The sequence below is a fragment of the Hermetia illucens genome, chromosome 3, assembly GCF_905115235.1.
Source record: "Hermetia illucens chromosome 3, iHerIll2.2.curated.20191125, whole genome shotgun sequence".
NCBI lineage: Eukaryota > Metazoa > Arthropoda > Insecta > Diptera > Stratiomyidae > Hermetia > Hermetia illucens.
The window spans coordinates 106,865,081-106,882,832 of NC_051851.1; the positions used below are offsets into that span (position 1 = coordinate 106,865,081).

Below are 17,752 nucleotides of genomic sequence, written 5' to 3' on the forward strand. Positions count from 1 at the left end.
CATCATCACATAAAGTGAAGTTATATCAACGGCGGTATTCATGCGGACATTTTACTTTTCCTTTTTTAGTTTTTTTTTTTAGTTATTTGTATATTTGTACGATATGAATTACTTGAGACAGATATGTGTATGCATATATGCATGTGCTAATAAAGCCTGCGCGTAGTGTCCAATAGGATAGATATCTGTGTAGCAGTGGTATTTACTTTAAATACATAAATGCTTTTGCGCATGGAGTAAAGTGAAAATGCGTTACATCAATTTGGATGGACGTTTGCTTATTTAGGGTTAGCACAATGTTGATGTCTTCGATATATATGTACACATATATATATATATATAGTTTAGCAATTAACCAAGGAATATTTTGCATTTTTAGCTATGTACGAATGAAAAAAGGTGAATAGGGAATTCCTGATATAAGATGAACACAAATCCTTTCACAGAAGCGCCTTGTACCGACATGTTCAAGGATATTAACTATTTTACCAATTACGAATGGGGTAATCAATCAAATAATAAGCATCCCGACTTGCAACCGGAAGCTAAACGCTGCAGGTATAAGGTTTTGTGTTTCCCTATGTGAGAAATTATGAGCGCATGATAGTTCCGTGAGAACATAGCTATAAATTTAATTGCGTTCCATTTTTTTAAAAAGCCATTTACACAAATAATTTCATCTGAAAAGCAATGTTTTGATAATAGTAGTTTAACATTGTTAGCAAATGTGAAGAAATTCACCTACAACAGATACCAAAATGGGGCTGAGAAGACAGATACTCCTTAAATCGAATTTTAATATTTCAGGCTAATTATGACGTAAGAATCTTATGTGCATGGCTTAAGATGCAGTAAATTCGCGCGAAATTGGTAATTCTTAACTGCTATAGCTTTGATACTAACAGCCCGATTTCCACGAAAGTCGGCAGTATTATGCGCGATACTATCCTATGCTCAAAAATTTAATACTCCTGGAATGAACTTAAGGGGGATTTTACAGTCAATTTCGAAAAATTGATAATATAGTATTAGTAAGTATATTTGACCGTTATCCCACTTCTTACATTAAATCAAATGCGGGTTCCAAGTTAAATATGGCATATTGCCGAAATGTACATTGTCTTTTAATGTATATTCAAAATTTTGAAATTCTATGCCAAAGACGAGAACCAACTTCGCTTCTTGCTGACATTACCACCCAGTTTAGCAGGGTATACAGTTGGATTTGGAGAAATGTCGTATGAAAACAATTGTTCGGGGAAAGCACACTAACAATTAAGGATACAGCCAAAATAACATCCAAAATGAGGGTACGATTCGAACGAAATCTACAAATACCTCGGCATATTGCAAGCAACAACACCTGCTGTGGCAATAATGAAATCTAAGTGGCTGGGGAAATTTGAACGGGGTCTGGATCTCGTTCTGAAAATACAGTTCGGGAAAAATAAAATCACGGCCATCATCACCTTGGCCATTCCCGTCCTTCTATATACTTTCGCTATGATACAGTGGAGTAATACAGATTTAGAATCTGTCAATAGATAGATAAGGTTATTTCTTGCAAACAACATGCACAATCGAGTTGCCAAAAAATTGTGGACCACTACCTCACATCATCAGCGAAGAACGGGGTACTTGATTAAAAAACCTTTCACTGCAATCAAGTGCATTCTCTTCGTGAATTTTTCTATGACAAACAATCTTCTAGCCAATTACATCAAGCTATCATCATGGATAGGGACTGACCTCACGGCAACGATCTTTGGCTATCGAAAACGAATTATGATTGGTTTCTGGAGGCAGGAATTCCAGAGATATAAACTGGACATTCTGGGCGTAAGTGAAGGAAGATGGTGGGATTCTGGAGAGTATTTCTCTCCCTCTTGCGGCCATGTGCCTTTGTATTTTCGAAAACCAAATGGCAGCGGACACGAATCCGGTGTCGGGTTGTTTCTGACGGCTACCGCAAGGCGCGCTCTCTTTGACATGGGAGTCGATTATTGACAGACTTCTAACTGCAAGATTTCGGTGCAGGTTAAGGAGCATTACGATTGTATAATGCTACGCATCAACGGAGATTTCCTATGTAGTGGAGAAGCAAGTAATTATACGGAGTTCAGGGAAAGCTTCCTAAAGGTGACATTGTGATCGTGATGGGTGATCTAAAGGCCAAGGTGGGATCTGACAACACCTTCCTCGAGCATTAATGGGGAAACACGTCTTGATGACCGTATCCGTAATGGCGGGAGGTTTATGGATTTCTGCAACTTCTCCCGCCTCGTCATTATTGGCACATTGTTCGAGCACAGAGCGTGCCATAAGTTGTTTAGTTTCAGCTGAGCAACACTGTACGAGCAATCAGATCACACTTCGCAGCTGTAGATTTGGGAGTCGGCTTCTGGTTGTGGATAACAAGAGAGACGCTGACATCGGTTTCAAAAAGGATCATGGTCTGATGGTCGTTCATGTTCGCTTGCGTGTTGCGTCTGCCACTTCTCGCAGGGTTGGGGAGCTGCGACAATCTAAGTTCAACATCGACCGCTTGTGCGACCCAGCTGTCACTCGACAGGTGGAAAGCCACCTCGCTGATTGAGCGACAGATCTTATGAGTAACGTGCCTGAGAATATCAATAAGCATTGGGTCGTCATCAAAAATGCTTTTTCCTTGGGTACTGCACAGCTTGTCGACCATGTCCCGAAAGGGCATCATAAGATCTTTCTGATGCGGAGTCGTAGAAGCGGATCAATGAATGGAAGGGGTTGAAGACTCTATTGAGCGCTGCGAGTGATGGCGCACGTGACGCTCTCGAACATCAATACCGAGCAAAATTTGAAAAGTTCAGCGTAGTGTACGCCGCGACAAGAGAGAATATACTGTTGTGTTGATCAGAGAAGTGGAAGATGCTGCAAATGGCAATGATTTCCGAACTGTATACTGCATCACGAAACTGCTTGAATATAGTCGCAAATCCTTCGATTGCTCTGTGAAGGATATCAATGGTCGACTTCTCACCCACGATGATGAACAACTGAAGAGATGGAAAGAGCACTTCACCATGTCTCTTAACCGTACTACATCCGGTGAGGTACCTTCTCTTGTAGATGAAATGGCTAGTCACCGGTGCGGTAATGGCCAGAGTATCGAAGGCGTCGATAAATTTGTATATCTAGGAACTATACTTTCTGTTAATGGTGGCACCGAAGTAGATGTTGCTCGACGCATTAACAGATCCACCTTTCACTGACCTGTCTAAAATCTGGAAGTACAGTTATCTCAACACTAAGATCAAGTTGAGACTGTTCTGTGCTAGTGTTCTTTCTGTATTGCTACGTGAAAATAGCATATGGAAAGTACACTGTTACTCAAAAACTCTAAACTTTCGGCAATACCTGTCTGCGTCGTATCATCGGGGTCCGCTGGCCTGATACTATCTTAAACGAAGAACTTAGTCAGCGCACAGACCTGCCACTCGTACGCATCGGAAGACGGAAGTGGCAATGGATAGGTCACACATCAAGGTAAGATGGCAATTGCATTGGATGCTCTCCCAAGATGGCCGACGAGTGGGTCGCCCCAAGGGCACTTGGCGCAGATAAGTAGAGAACGAGTGCGAGCGTCTCGGGAAGTTGTGGCGCAGCAGGATTCGATCGAAATAAATCGAGGATCGAAATAAATTTCGAATGTTGTTGATGATGTGGCCCAACAGGATTAACAACACTCGAAATTTATCGCCGCCGCTCTCCGCGGCTTTTCTAGAACTCGCCACGAGAGTGAAGAGCCAGCGATGAGGGAGTCCCGTTGTTTGGAGACAGAGGGACCGCATCTCTCTTCTGCTCTAACCCCCGGCGTGATCACACGCACTCTCAAGTAGTAAAGTTTATATGAAGCGAATTTGTGAATGCAGTCGCCTTTGCTTTACGAATCAAGAATTTTCAATTTTTTACTTTTCGGATGTTGAAAAATATTTTAAGTAATAACGAATAAAAAAACTGTATTTTGTTTTTCTTGATAATTTTAATTATCTTTATAAATAAATATATAAAAAGAAAGTGAACACTGAAACCAGCTTTTCAAAAGAAAAATTTCAGGCAATTCTGAGCATATTAAATTCGGCGTTACTTGCTTTTTAATTTCATACATTTTGTTTCCATACAAAGAAAAATAAGAATCGCTGACCCAAAAATATTGTACCGGGCCAGGGAAACTCTGTGGAACTCAAAGTCCCAATTTACTTATTAATGCCATTATCGGCCTATAGCAAAGGTAGAGAATTTACCCAGAAAAAAGTATTTACTCTAAAGTAACCTACCATCCTTATTATAAATAATATATATTCCGCAGGGAATCTTGGAAAATGATCAGGACAAACTACTTTGGGATCACATAACCGACCACAGTGTTAATCATAAAGACCCGATCTAATTCTGCTACTCAAGGAACGAGCTTCAAAACCGATGTAGTTGTACCGTGGGACAGAAATACTGTTGAAAAAAAAAACAAATAGAGAAAATTCCGGAACTACGGCCCCTTGGCGGACGATATAAAGAAGACTTGGAGACTGCAAAAGATCGAAGTAGTCACAGTCGTACTTTCGGCTACGGGATTAGTCCCGTGAAATTTACATAAATCGCTCGATCTTAGGGCATGGAGATGCAAAAAGCGATCATCCTCGCAACGTGTGCTATAGTCCGAAGAGTCCTGTCCGATAAGTGGCCTAGTGAGCTCCAATCAACATATTTTCGCATACTCGCTCAAGCTTTGCGTATCCTTGGGTTGGTCGTCCCTCAGACCGGTTGGGCGGGAAGAGGCTTCGTCGGCTTTTTTAACTGTTTTGGTTTCGTTTTTTTTTGGCTTTGAAGCCGTTATGTTTACGAGCAAGGAGGCTTTATCAGAGGTGCAAATCGAGAAGAGACGCATAGATAACTGCATAGTAGTTCAAAGAAGGGGATTAACAAAAGTAAAAAAAAACTATTTCAAACAGGTGTGCATGTCGATATAAACCTTTGGGGTGGGGCCATCACCCCAGGTGACTTGTCCCCGACTCCTGAAACAGATTGTTAAAAATCTGTTTCGTCACCACCAAGAAAGCGGAAGATAAATGGTGGCCCGGATCAACGAGCGCCTGATACCTCCAGTTACCGATGAGGAGCTACGGGAAATATGTGGTAAGATCGGTGACAATAAGGTTCCAGATTTGAATAGCACCCCTAACTGAGTTTTGAAGCTGACAGTGAAAACCAGGCCCGACCTTTTCGCCAAAATCTTCGAGGTGTATTTAAAAGTTGGAAAAAGCAAAACTTGGTGTTGCTTCCTAAACCGTGCTAGGAAGGAACGTGACTTCGGATAGTATAGTTGCGAAGATGCTGAGGTTAAAGGAGAACTGGTTTAGTAATACCTAAATGGTGGTCTCGCGGGTCAGGATTTTTAGTGGGTGCGAATCCCACATGTGGCGGCGTTCTATCTCTATCTCTAAAGTAGAGCTGCATGCGACCAGGTGCGTGTCATGGGTTGCGTGATGTTACCCTGTATTTCCCTTCCCTACTTTTGGAGGTAACCATACTGTAACATTGGGACTCTGTTGGGTTTTTAATGAAACCTCATGGATATGAAGAAAGTATCCAACATAGTTAAGAGTCTCTCAATATTAGAGCTTCTATTCGCCTTTAAATGATTTGGCAGGTATGCTGTTAATCACTAGGGACGGAAGACCTAGGCGTCGTATGGTTTTGACGCATCAATTCATCAGGGTACAGACACCGACTCCATAACGTATTCATGACCCGATTTCCGGAACGAAGTCATGTTCCGAAAGAGAACATCATCAACCAGTACCGGGTGATAGTGAATAACAATCAAGTTGCTCTACTAACTAGGCAACAACTTTTACACGAAATTTCGCTTGAGCTCAACGTGGAGTCATCAACTTACCGGACTTGTCAAAACAGCAACTCCAATACTCTACTTGTAAGGCATTCCATGAACCCAGTAGTCAGGAGAAGCTTAGTAACTGAGAATGTCGACCCAATTTATAATGAGATTTTGACTGCATTCCAGGTCACATTCACAGAATATGCTGAGATGCCCCCAGCCGCTAGGGCAAAGATCGCAAAACTAAAGTTTTCGGCGGATCGTTCGCGTAGCGACATTACTGCGGCAGATGCTCATAGCCTAGTTTACGTTGCAGCTGTCACAGTTATTCGTCTCAAGAATCAACATCTTGGAGAGAATAACAGAGGTATGCGCAGGAGGACTTTACGGTTCTGGGTGTTTCGACTCACCAAGAGTCGAAAAGATGAGAAAGGAGATTGGTCGTGTCACGCAACCATTTCTTTGGAAATCCATCAGCAAGAGTGCACAGATGCGTTACGAACATGATTAGAAATTACCATCCGTCCAATGATATGCCAGTCAAAGAAATCCTGGAGGTGCCGAAGCAGAAACGTGCGGTACTCCCCAATCGCATCAAAAGAGCTTTCTCCGAAGGATGGACAACACCTTTTTCTTCCAGAACCAACAGGGATTTTACAAAAATCTCAAAAACTCAGGCCAAGAAAGCAATCTCCATCTGAATCAGGCAGAAGACTTCTGGAGAAGTGTTTGGAGCCAACCAAATCGTTGCAATTGAGAAACAGAGTGGCTCCAACATCTTATGCGTTCATGCGAGGTGTTCCCCGAAATGGCCATGCCTGAGATAACTGAAATTGACATCGAAACAGCCCTTGAAAGGGCAGGTAATTGAAAGGCACCAAGAGTTAATAAGATTCAAAACTTCTGGCTAAAACCGCGATCTGAAATTAGTTCCAAAATTGTTCACCAAGGGGATAATTTTTTTCATCCATAAGGAACGGGGTGCATCTTGCCCTTCAAATTGTCGACCAATTACTTGTCTTCCTACCATCTACAAACTCTTCACATTAGTTCTCCGCGCCAACATCTCAAAACATCGTGATGTTCATAAATTGATAGCTGAGGAGCAAAAAAGATGCACAAAAGGCTCCTGAGACAGTAAAACATAGCTTATAATCGATACGCATCACAGCTGTAAACCAGGCTATCCACTAAAAACCAAATATCTCGACAGCCTACATCGATTATAAATCAGCCTTTGATTCCATATCACATTCGTGGTTACTACAAAGGTTACGCTTGTATAAAATCAACCGGAATGTTGTTCTTCTCCTGAAAAGAGTGATGTAAATTAGAGCACGAACTACCGGGATCCTCAAGAACATCAGGAGCGATACCAATCAGGCGTAGCATCTTCCAAGGGGATTCTCTAAGGGGATTTTGTTTGGCTTTGAATCCGCTATCCCACCTTTTCCATGAAAGCAAATACGTGTTCCAAATGAAACATTTAATGTATATTGGTGACATCACCATCCAGTTGAGCAGGGAAATCGGCATGCAGTAGGCTTGGAGAAATGTCGCATGAAAACAATTGTTCGGGAAAAACACAGCCAAAATAACAGCGAAATTGAGGGTATGAATTTGGACGACGTCTACAAATACCTCGGCATATTGCGATCGACAACACTTACTGTGGCAATAAGAAATTTAATTTGCTGGGGAAGTTCGATCGCAATGTGTATGCGATCATGCGAAAGTGTATTGCTGTACGCAAATTCTTCAAGCCGTGACGTGGTGGTTCTAAACTACAAGAGACATATTAATGTTAAATGGAAACAGTACGAATCAAGACTAGAGCCCACTAAGCCATGTATAGTGCAGCCCTCTAAGGTCGAGCGTTTTCAGCGCATTATGCAAATTTCGCGGGGCTAATCCGTGTCGTACTTGCAGTGACAGGATTAGTCTCGTAAAATTTACATACAGCGCTGAAAACGCTAGATCTTAAGACTGGACAATAAATGGAGATGCAAGAAGCGAGAGTCGCTCTACAACAACGGAGCGGTACTTCGTCCCTGGATATTTTGGCGGCTGTGCCTCAACCACCAGGAACGGAAGACTCAGGAGTCGTACAGTTTGGACGTACCAACTTGCCTCTTTTACCGTGTCACGGATTTTTAACGGAATGGAGCCGGAAACACTTCGGCTCCATGTCACGTTTATAAACTGCTTCCCGGAACTAAGCCACGTATCGAAACAGAACGTCGTCAATCAATACTGGAAAGTTTCACTTGAGCTCGGTGTGGAACCGTCAATTTACCAGACTAGTCAAAGGAGTAACTCAAGCATTCCACCTGTAAGGAATTCTATGAACCCAGTAGTCAGAAAAAGCTTTGTAATTGGGGAAATCTGAAAAGAACAAAGTAAATTTCTTTGAACACGTTTTTGTTCAATAAATCAACAAGAAATTGGAAAAACCACTAACCCTCCCCCAATAAAGTGCCGATTTTTTTTAACAGGATGGAAATTGTGAAATTTGTAAAAATTGATATACCAGTTCTTCTCATGATAGACATCCTGAATCCCTCTTCTAAATAATAGACTCCCTAGACACTGATTTGAAATAATTGAGACTTGTATTTTCTTTTCGCTAGTAATACAGGGTGCGGCAGCATAACTTCCTTTTTTTAAAATGCGCGCCACTCAGTTAGTTGATGTCATAGCGGAGCGATAGTGGTCTCGTTCAAGAGGGGATACTGTAAAGTTTTGTACCGACATGGTTCAGTCGCCATCATGCATTGGAATAGTGAGGAGCGTGCCTTTGCCGTTGAGGTTTACTTTTCAAGCGGATGTTCGGTTATTGCAACACAGCGTGCATTTCGGAATCGCTTTAATTTAGCCCCGTTGGCTCCCGTCCCAGACCGCAAATCAATTGTTACATGGGTCACTACATTCAGACAAACTGCAATTTCCTCAGCTGGAATTATTGGTCCCTGTTTTTTTGAGGAAAATGAGGTTACAGTGACAGTGAATTCGGACCGGTATGTAAACATGCTACAGAATTTTTTTTCCCACGGCTAGAAAATTTGGATTTGGGGGACACTTGGTTCCAACAAGACGGTGCAACAGCACACACTTCAAGAGCATCGATGGCTGTTTTGAGGGAACACTTTCCAGAGCGCCTTATCTCAATTAGAGGCGATTTGGAATGGCCAGCACGCTCTCCCGATCTGTCCCCTTGTGATTTTTTTCTATGGGGTTTTCTTGAAATCCCGTGTTTATGTGAACCGTCCAAGAACCCTACAAGATTTGAAGACCAACATCCAAGAAGAAATTGCCAACATAACACCTGCTATGCTAACAAGAGTCATGACAAACGCCAGAAATCGGTTTACGCAATGTATGGAGAATGGGGGACGTCACCTAACAGATTTGATCTTCAAAACAATGTAAATAAAAACTTTAGACATGTACCTACATTATAAAAAATAAATAAATATTTTCCGATGCATACAATAGTTTTTATTGAGTTTTGAAAAAAGGAAGTTATGCTGCCGCACCCTGTATTTATTAATCTTGTAAAATACCAATATTTGGGGGGGGGGGGGTCATTAATAATCATTTCAAATAATTTAATCGCTAGAAACACCGCAAGATTACACTTAGATTTTAGATACGTTCTCTGGATGCGAACGGTGTGTATCAAAATGTGCGTGAGTAGCGACCGTAAGTACATACCAAAATGTTCGATGAACTTAAGTCCAGTTGATAAGTAATCAACACACTTCGCTTGCCCTTGCAGGGAAGTACCTTGGTGCACGCATTGGGCAACAGACAGTTCCTAATGTGTGCAGTTTTTCATTAACTTAATTTTTCAGTACTTTATTGAGATTAAATATGATAAGATGAACGCAATTTAAGCTGTTGAGTTTCCAACTCTATACACACAAGCTTATTAAGAATATTAAAGAAAAACTGAAATATGCAGATTATGAATAGGATATATTATAATACACTTACTTTTTTTATAATTGGAATCGAAACAGCATTTGCGCATAACATATCCTTTCTTATACTCAATAGCTGCCGCACTTTGTGGTGCATCCAGAAATGGATTCGTTCCGATTTGAGAACTCGACAAATTGCTTTCATCCATAGGTTTTTGTTGCTCAGAAAACTCTTCATCACTGCAAATAATCCTTAGATAAATAAATATTAATTAAACCGAATTAACTTCACATACAGAGCCCATTCCAGAGGATGATTTTTTATGGCTTGATACAAGTATTTTAAAACATCCTTTGGAAAATTTTCACCATCATTTAATTCTACTAAGTTATCTATAAATTCGGCACATGTCATCTTACGTCCTATATTTGGCCCATGTAAATCTGTGTTTAAGAGCATGATTGCGCACGTTAGAGTATGAACTGCATCTAAAATACATACACATTTTAGAGAAACATTATCAAAATAATTCATGAGGTTTATCAGCAATTTTTGCCTGCTTCAATTTACCTTGCGAATTGAAAGTTCCGGGATTACAATCTAAATAGCGTTTTGAAAAGTGCACGAGAACTCTTTCCCGTTCTTGCGTCTCCCCAGAAAGAGCAAATTGTTGCAAAAAATCCCGCAACGATTCGTCCAATGTTTGCTTCCCAAAATTGAAAAACTTCAAATATTCATCTGCAACTGCCCGGCTGAAGTCATTGCTAAAGAGGAAAATCCACAAATACATACGTAAACTTATTTTGCGCTTTAATGTTAATTGTATGGAATTTTAACTGCTAGAATTCCCGACCATTCGAAAGTGATCTATTGGCTTATAACTATAATGCAATTCATATTTTGTATCATTAAATTGCCTCGCCATTCAACGAATGCAACAGAAGCATGCCAAATTATGGTCCGCATTTAATATTTATAAATTTCGATAAAACAAAAACATACTTTTTACTTAGGTGCCTCGAGACATCACTTTTCTTGAATCCATCTAAGTAATATAGACGTTTTGCTAATCTTATCGCTGATGGCATATCAACAGCTTTGGGAGAATAGTGATAAGAATGCAATGAGTCGACATCGCTACCATCATCCGAAACCGGAGGCGATGCTTCCTTCTGGTCTGATCCACCAACTAAAACAGTAGGTGAATCTTCTGTTATTGTAGCAAGCTCGTCTTCAGAGTCTTTCAATTCTGAATAGCCTTGGCTTTGTCCAATTTGATTTTCACCGCTCTTCACCTGGATGATGATTTTATGACTACGTTCAGACTTTTCACGTTTTTTTTTGCTTTGCTGCATCTGAAACTAAGATTGTAGAGTCTGAATCACTAGGATCACTAAGCGCCATAGCCGCTAAATCTTTCGAGCTAAGCAAGTTATCATCATCTTGATAATCTGGGCTTGAAATATTAGATACTGCTTCTGAAACACTTTGATCGCCATTTGCTGGGCAGGAAAGTAATCCAGTATTGCTGTTGTACAAAACGCCACCCATTGTTGCTTTTGAACCAGAATTAGATGACATAACAGAACTTGATACCGATGTGGGGGAAGCTGGGCTGTCAGACCTTTGCGGCGATGAACTAATCGAACTAGAATGAGAGCTGGGTGAAGTTTTCGTATTGGGAAAATTCGTTATTGGGGCATTATATGTCCACACTATCCGTTCACAATTTGCAATCTATATTAGAGAGAATAGGTAACTGTTAAGCCAGGATTGCTACACAAAATAGGTCTATCCTACATATTTGAAGTATAATTTCTCACCTGAGAGTCGTCTGAATCATGCCGTGTATCCAGTAAAGTATTGAGTGAACTATTAATATCTTCATCTATATCAATAGGTACGACTGTCCCAAGACCGTCTCGCTGAATTTGTTGCAAATGATCTTCCGATTTACTAGTGCGAAATCCAGCCGCATCGCATTTTCGAATAATACCATTATGCTGCCTCCTCACTACTTCGGGTAAACATTGTTCTGGACTAGTTGGTGCCGAATTCACAATATCCTTCGAATCAATTAGAGGAGTCGACAATGAAATTGGTGAGGCTGGCATAGAAAAACTAGTTTCTGTAGAACTAATTCCCTCACTTTTCACTGTTGTCGAAGATGACGAAGAAGATGGTTGTGGATAATGTTCGCTTTCATTAATGTTTCTACCGCACTCCGCAACTCTTTTTGGAACGTTGTCCGTCTTATTTATCGAGGAGGAAGACGATGATACAAACCCACTCAAATCTTCATTGCATGAAATTACTAAGCGTTCGTCATCACCGCCTCCTCCTCGCACACACTCTTCATTCTTATTAAATTCGCTATTTTTTTCAGTACTTAACGCTTCTTCTTCGTTATAGTCACAAAAAGCCTCACTTGGGACATCTTCATCCAACTGCTTATTACTAGCACTCTGAGCCTTCCTAACTTTACTTTTATTCTTCGTGGAATATTCTGAGTCGTCGGAAAATGAGGAAGATGATGATGGTGTTGATTCCCCAGATGCTCTTGGCGCCAATCCTCCGTTCGGATGCATGAATCTTTGGGGCGAATCGCGTAAACTGTCAACCTAAATCAGTGATTCATTATACCGTTTTCTAACTTTACATATAAATATTCAAAATAAGTAAGGAAAATGATTTCATAATATAAATTAATGCAAATACCTTTTTTGCTTGCGAAACAATTAAACTGTTACTTTGCGGGGTTCTCGAGAGGTTAAGAATCAAATCCCCAGTCATCATAAAAGCTTCAAACCGAGCTTTTCCCGAAGGATGTGTGGCGGTTGATGCCACCGATTGACCGCATCCATCAGCTTTCGTCACATTATGGCCGTTCGCTGATGAAATATTTGATGTCCGTGCTTTCTTGTTACTCGGCTGCAGCGAGATAGTTTTCGCGGGACTTTTCACTGCTGTTGGAATGCGTGATTTCCGACATCCGGAATCTCCTGAACTTTTACGTTGAATACTAGTATTAATACGTTCAAAAGCCAAATTGCTGACTGCGGTGTGTTCTTCACTTGCAGATACTGCTTTCTGTGTAGATCTTATGTCAAAGAAATCTAATGATGATACATCTGAATGATGTAGGCAGCTTGTACGAGCAAGATGCTCTTTTATATGTGCTTTGACTGCTGGATCTGTAATAGAGCCCAAACAATTGTGGAAATCGCCGCACGGAATGCTTCAATTGCATTTACCTCTTTTCAACTCCAATGCCACTGAATCTTTTGATAATCGAAGACACCTTAAAACTAAAAATAAAATCGCATCAAATATGGCGGAGTAATATATATAAAAAAAATTTACCTTCTTTAGTTGTGTATCCATGAACATCGATACCATTCACCTTAACTATAATATCTCCTGCTTCTACCTGTAATAGAAAAATAGAAAGGAATGTAACTTTAAAAGCCTTCTTTTCAATTCAGCGCTATTATGTTGTATTATTGAAAAACTGAAGAAATTCTATGTCTATATATATTTTTATGTAATTGCTACGTATGTGTTCAGTTGGATACCAGAATTTTCGTATTATTTTAAGGTTAAAATTTTTGCCACGAGGGATAGCACAGAAAAATCGAATGAACCGATTTAATCCATTTTTTTATATACTTTTGGCATAATTATCGACTACACGCACCTAAAATTAGATAAATATATAAAATTTTGGGAATTTAGTAGTATATTTTCTAATAAGGAACCCAAGAAGAATCACGTTATGTGGTTTGTAGCGTTGAACTTTTTGGTTGTCTTCAGTCTTTCAATGAAACGAACAGATTGTTTTTTAACAACGCTATTGTATTTATTTGCAAATATCGATATCCCCTTCTAGTTAAAAACTTTATTTTTTGATTTCATGCATTATCAAAATCACAAACACTGCAACAGCGAGGGAACTTTTTTGGAGGCTCCGAAGGTCACGTATAGTTTGCGGTGAGTAGAATATTTTCTTCCCTAAATTTCACCATGTACACATTATTTATCCAAAAATATAACATCAAAATTCCAAACCATTCGGACCATTCGTTTAAAAAAATCCCAAAAAATACTTTTTTTAAGCAAACACAGTAATTAAGCTCTTTAAGTCGATAGCTTTTATCATTTCTTTTTTATAACAATTTCAAAATGATGCACGTTTAACAGTAGAAAAATTCCAACAGTATTTTACTTTTTCTAAAGATTAGCTTATAGTCTTGTATTTTTCCCGAAATAAAGTTAGATGAAATTGAATTTTCAACTAAGTAGAAAAGGAAAAACGTATATAAAAAGTTCCTCACATAAGATGGAAAAAAAAAACCGTCATACCCGAAGCGTCCAGCTTCCGGTATTCCGTCTTGCTTTAATATAATATTGGGTAAATTGTCGGGCCCAGAATATTTCTTATTATTTTTGGTGGTAATGCAAGTTTCAACTCGACTAGATTAAACTGCATTTGTCTGCAAGATGGTTAGGCGGTTGAAGGGGAAAGTTATGTAAGGCAATTGGGTTCGAAGGTGTCTATCGACAGGAAAATCAGTTGTAAAACTGGACCATGTTTTGTGCGCTTCTAGGAAGTGATTGGCAAAAATATTAGCCATTAGTAGGCATGTTGTTTTGTAAGACGTGGGCAGGTTTCGCGTAATTCCAGTAAGTGTTCTGGATGAGAGATTTTACCATGTTTGATAGCATAGTGGTCGGCGTATAAGCTGTGAATTTAGTTTTTTATCATCTGTGATATGAATTTAATTTGGATGCGAGTCCTCCTGGACGAAATCGTTAGTCAATTTTTTGAATAACTTGAGAGTTTAACACAAAAAGGGGGTCCGTGGACCACAAGTGAGGAAGTAAGTTCCTTCCCAAATGGCCCAGTCCGTCACCAAGTGGATGCGGACTCCCTCAATCCTCAACAAAAAAAAAATACCTATTTTGTTTAGCTCTTAGGTGCGGCCGTAGTGTTGGTGTTGCTATAGTCGTGATTGCTTTTAATGTATCTAATGATTTGCCAGCAACAGTTGATGTTACTATAGATTTTTATGCAGGAGTAATGGATTTCCCTGTAGTAAACGGTATGCTCGTAGCTTGCGAGTCCGATGGACGATTGTTCAGAAAGAAGACCGTATTATAGGATGGTCGCATGGGTTTGCCGCCCATTTAATTGTTTCCAATGGCTGATGCAATTGTCGCACCATTTTCTGCCTTCAGCTGTATAATTTACCTTCCGACAGGACTATTTTATTGATTTCGTGATCTAAAAGTTTTTACGGTTAGACGCCATCAATTATAAGCTCCAAGTCTGAATAATCATCTTCTACATCGGAACTTGCCGCATCTCAGATGAGTCTGCTCCTTTTTGCTCGCTCTCCACGTAATTATAATATTAATTAAGTTGTGGCAATGAGCGTGACGCACACAAGGTATTTTCTGGATTACCTTCTCCGTCAGTTATCCGAGATTAAATATGTCGCTGATATGATTACTAGATAACTATTCTTTTCGGGTGTTCCGATCTTATTTTCATTTAGTTATCGCCACAATATTAGCTTATCCTAATACCATACTTTGAACACACATCTATTCACTTGCTCAAGATTCCACTACCGTGTTCCGTGAAGCTTAGCTATCCAGAATTGTTTATCATACTTGATGGGGATATAATGTTTCATACTACAGTCTATATTACTGCAATTTTTTATAACTGGAAGTGTTCCAGGTCCATTTCACCCAAAAAAAAAAACAAGTCTGGATTCTGGAAGCTCGCGCTTCGGTTATAAAGATTTTGTGTTCGTCTTATATGAAAAACTTCTACGTACATCTTTTCTATCCATATATAGCTATAAATCCGTCATATTCCTTCATATTTTTCCAAACTACAAGCGGTACGTACATATTACAGCCATAGATATTATCCTCGCCCTAAACAAACTGCCTATTTCCGAATGCTGTACATAGACCAGCACGTATATAAATTGATCGCACCCATATTTCCGATTTACTTCGGGCATAAAAGCATACATATGTACATATATAGTACGTATATTAAATACGGCTGATTTAATGTACAAATATATCTATTTGAATTAGAGATTACCGGCAAACTTCATTAGAACGCATATACTATATACCTACATACACACATGTCTGTTCGGATTAATTGATATTCATATACAAATGACTAAAAAACAAACAAAATAATTCTTTGCGACCCTATTCATATGAACTCACTTCGTTGTGGTATTGACGAATTGATATGGGATGATGACGTCATACACGTTGTAAAATGCACAAAATTCGCAAAAAATGGCAAAGTTTCACCCCCAATAGCTTTGTTAATAATATCATAGTTGGATTTTCTTCAAACTTGGCCAAATTGGGCCTGATTTTATCCGTTACACCCTCTGATACTTCTGGGATGGATATGAGGATGATTGCCGGGTAAATTTTTAAAGTGTGGAAATATGCTACTATTAACTTTGTGCAGATATCGGAACCGGATGTATTTTGAGGCCTAGATTTTTTAGAGATACACCACTGTGATTTTTAGGTTGGATAGGTTCTGAGAACGAGACCTGTTTCACTTTCTGGTGGTCATATTTTGAGCCGGCATTCCCCTACGTTTCACCCGATATCAAATATGTGACCAGTTTCGGAAAGTAATTGAGCCCTTTCATTTGATATCTCACATGGCCACATACTGCGAAAAAAATTTTGGACCCTCCATTCACATGTATGGGGAGCCCCCCTTAAACTCAACACAAAATGGCGCCACTTGCTATATCTGAAAGTAACAACAGATCACATGCTCTCACCAGTTTTCGTGACAATCGGGTCAGCCGTTTTCGAATAAATTAGATGTGACAAACAGACGGACAGACAGACATCGAATCGATTCTAACAAGGTTTTGTTTCACACAAAACTTTAAAAACAATAATATGCTACTATTACCTTAATTTGAGTACCTATCGACATGGACAATATTTGAGGTCTGGACACCATACAGAGACAGCTTCACGATTTTTTTCAGATTCTGAAAATGGGGTCCGTTGAAGAAATCATCAATTTTGACCGCCCGCAATCCTCGCCTTTCCAGCAAATGTCAAAACTAAGAATAGCTTCGAAAAGTACTAATCAAAACCTTTCATTTGACATCGAATATGACCATATCCAATGAAAAAAATGGTACTCCCCCTTGTGCATGTATAAGAACCGTCTGCCCCTCTTAAACTCAACGTATAAAGATATTGGTAGCTTAGTGCATGTGTTGACGCCCACATTCATAGTTTCTCACAAAATTTCGTGTCAATCGGTTCGGCCATTTCTGAGAAAAGTGCGTGTGGCAGACAAATAGACGGACAGACAGACAGATATTTAACCGTTTTGTTTTACAAACAAAACCTTAAAAAGCGTTTTCATAATAAGCAAGGAGTACATTATTTTGTGTTTTTTTTTGTCATGTAGAAGAGAACATAAGTTATTGCATAGTCGAAGAGCCGATTACATGACTCGTTGCACCCAAAATTTCACCTGCAAATGTTTGAATTGTTGACGATGAAGCAACAGCCGGATAGACAGAAGGCTTGCTGGATGACTAAGGCGTGGGCGGGCTAAATTTTGGCATAGCTATCCAGCAAAAAACCACAAATGCAGGATAAACATTTTCGAAAGGCTAGGTTGAAGATAAAGGGCTGAAATTAGAAACAAGTCGGAATACCGGAAGCTGGAAGCTTCGGATATAAAGGTTTTGTGTTCATCTTCTATGAGAAATTTTTTCCATTCGTACATAGTTAAAAATTCAAAATATTCCTTGATATATCCAACTTGGCTGCTCATTTGAGTTCACTTTATATGATGATGAAGTCATACTGGTCCTAGATTGCGATAAATTCACGTGAAATACAAAATTTTAACTTCTATAACCTTGT

General features: G+C 39.6%; 1 protein-coding gene across 1 annotated transcript in view; it reads right to left on the reverse strand.

Annotated features, from left to right (window-relative positions):
• Positions 1-17,752, reverse strand: part of LOC119652963 (PH and SEC7 domain-containing protein) — a 71,245-nt gene that overhangs the window by 15,983 nt on the left and 37,510 nt on the right. Inside the window, 9 exon segments of the mRNA XM_038057359.1 lie at positions 9,869-10,035; positions 10,092-10,284; positions 10,367-10,560; positions 10,799-11,131; positions 11,133-11,533; positions 11,620-12,417; positions 12,515-12,990; positions 13,051-13,104; positions 13,160-13,226. Of these exon segments, the coding sequence (XP_037913287.1) occupies positions 9,869-10,035; positions 10,092-10,284; positions 10,367-10,560; positions 10,799-11,131; positions 11,133-11,533; positions 11,620-12,417; positions 12,515-12,990; positions 13,051-13,104; positions 13,160-13,226 (2,683 nt within the window).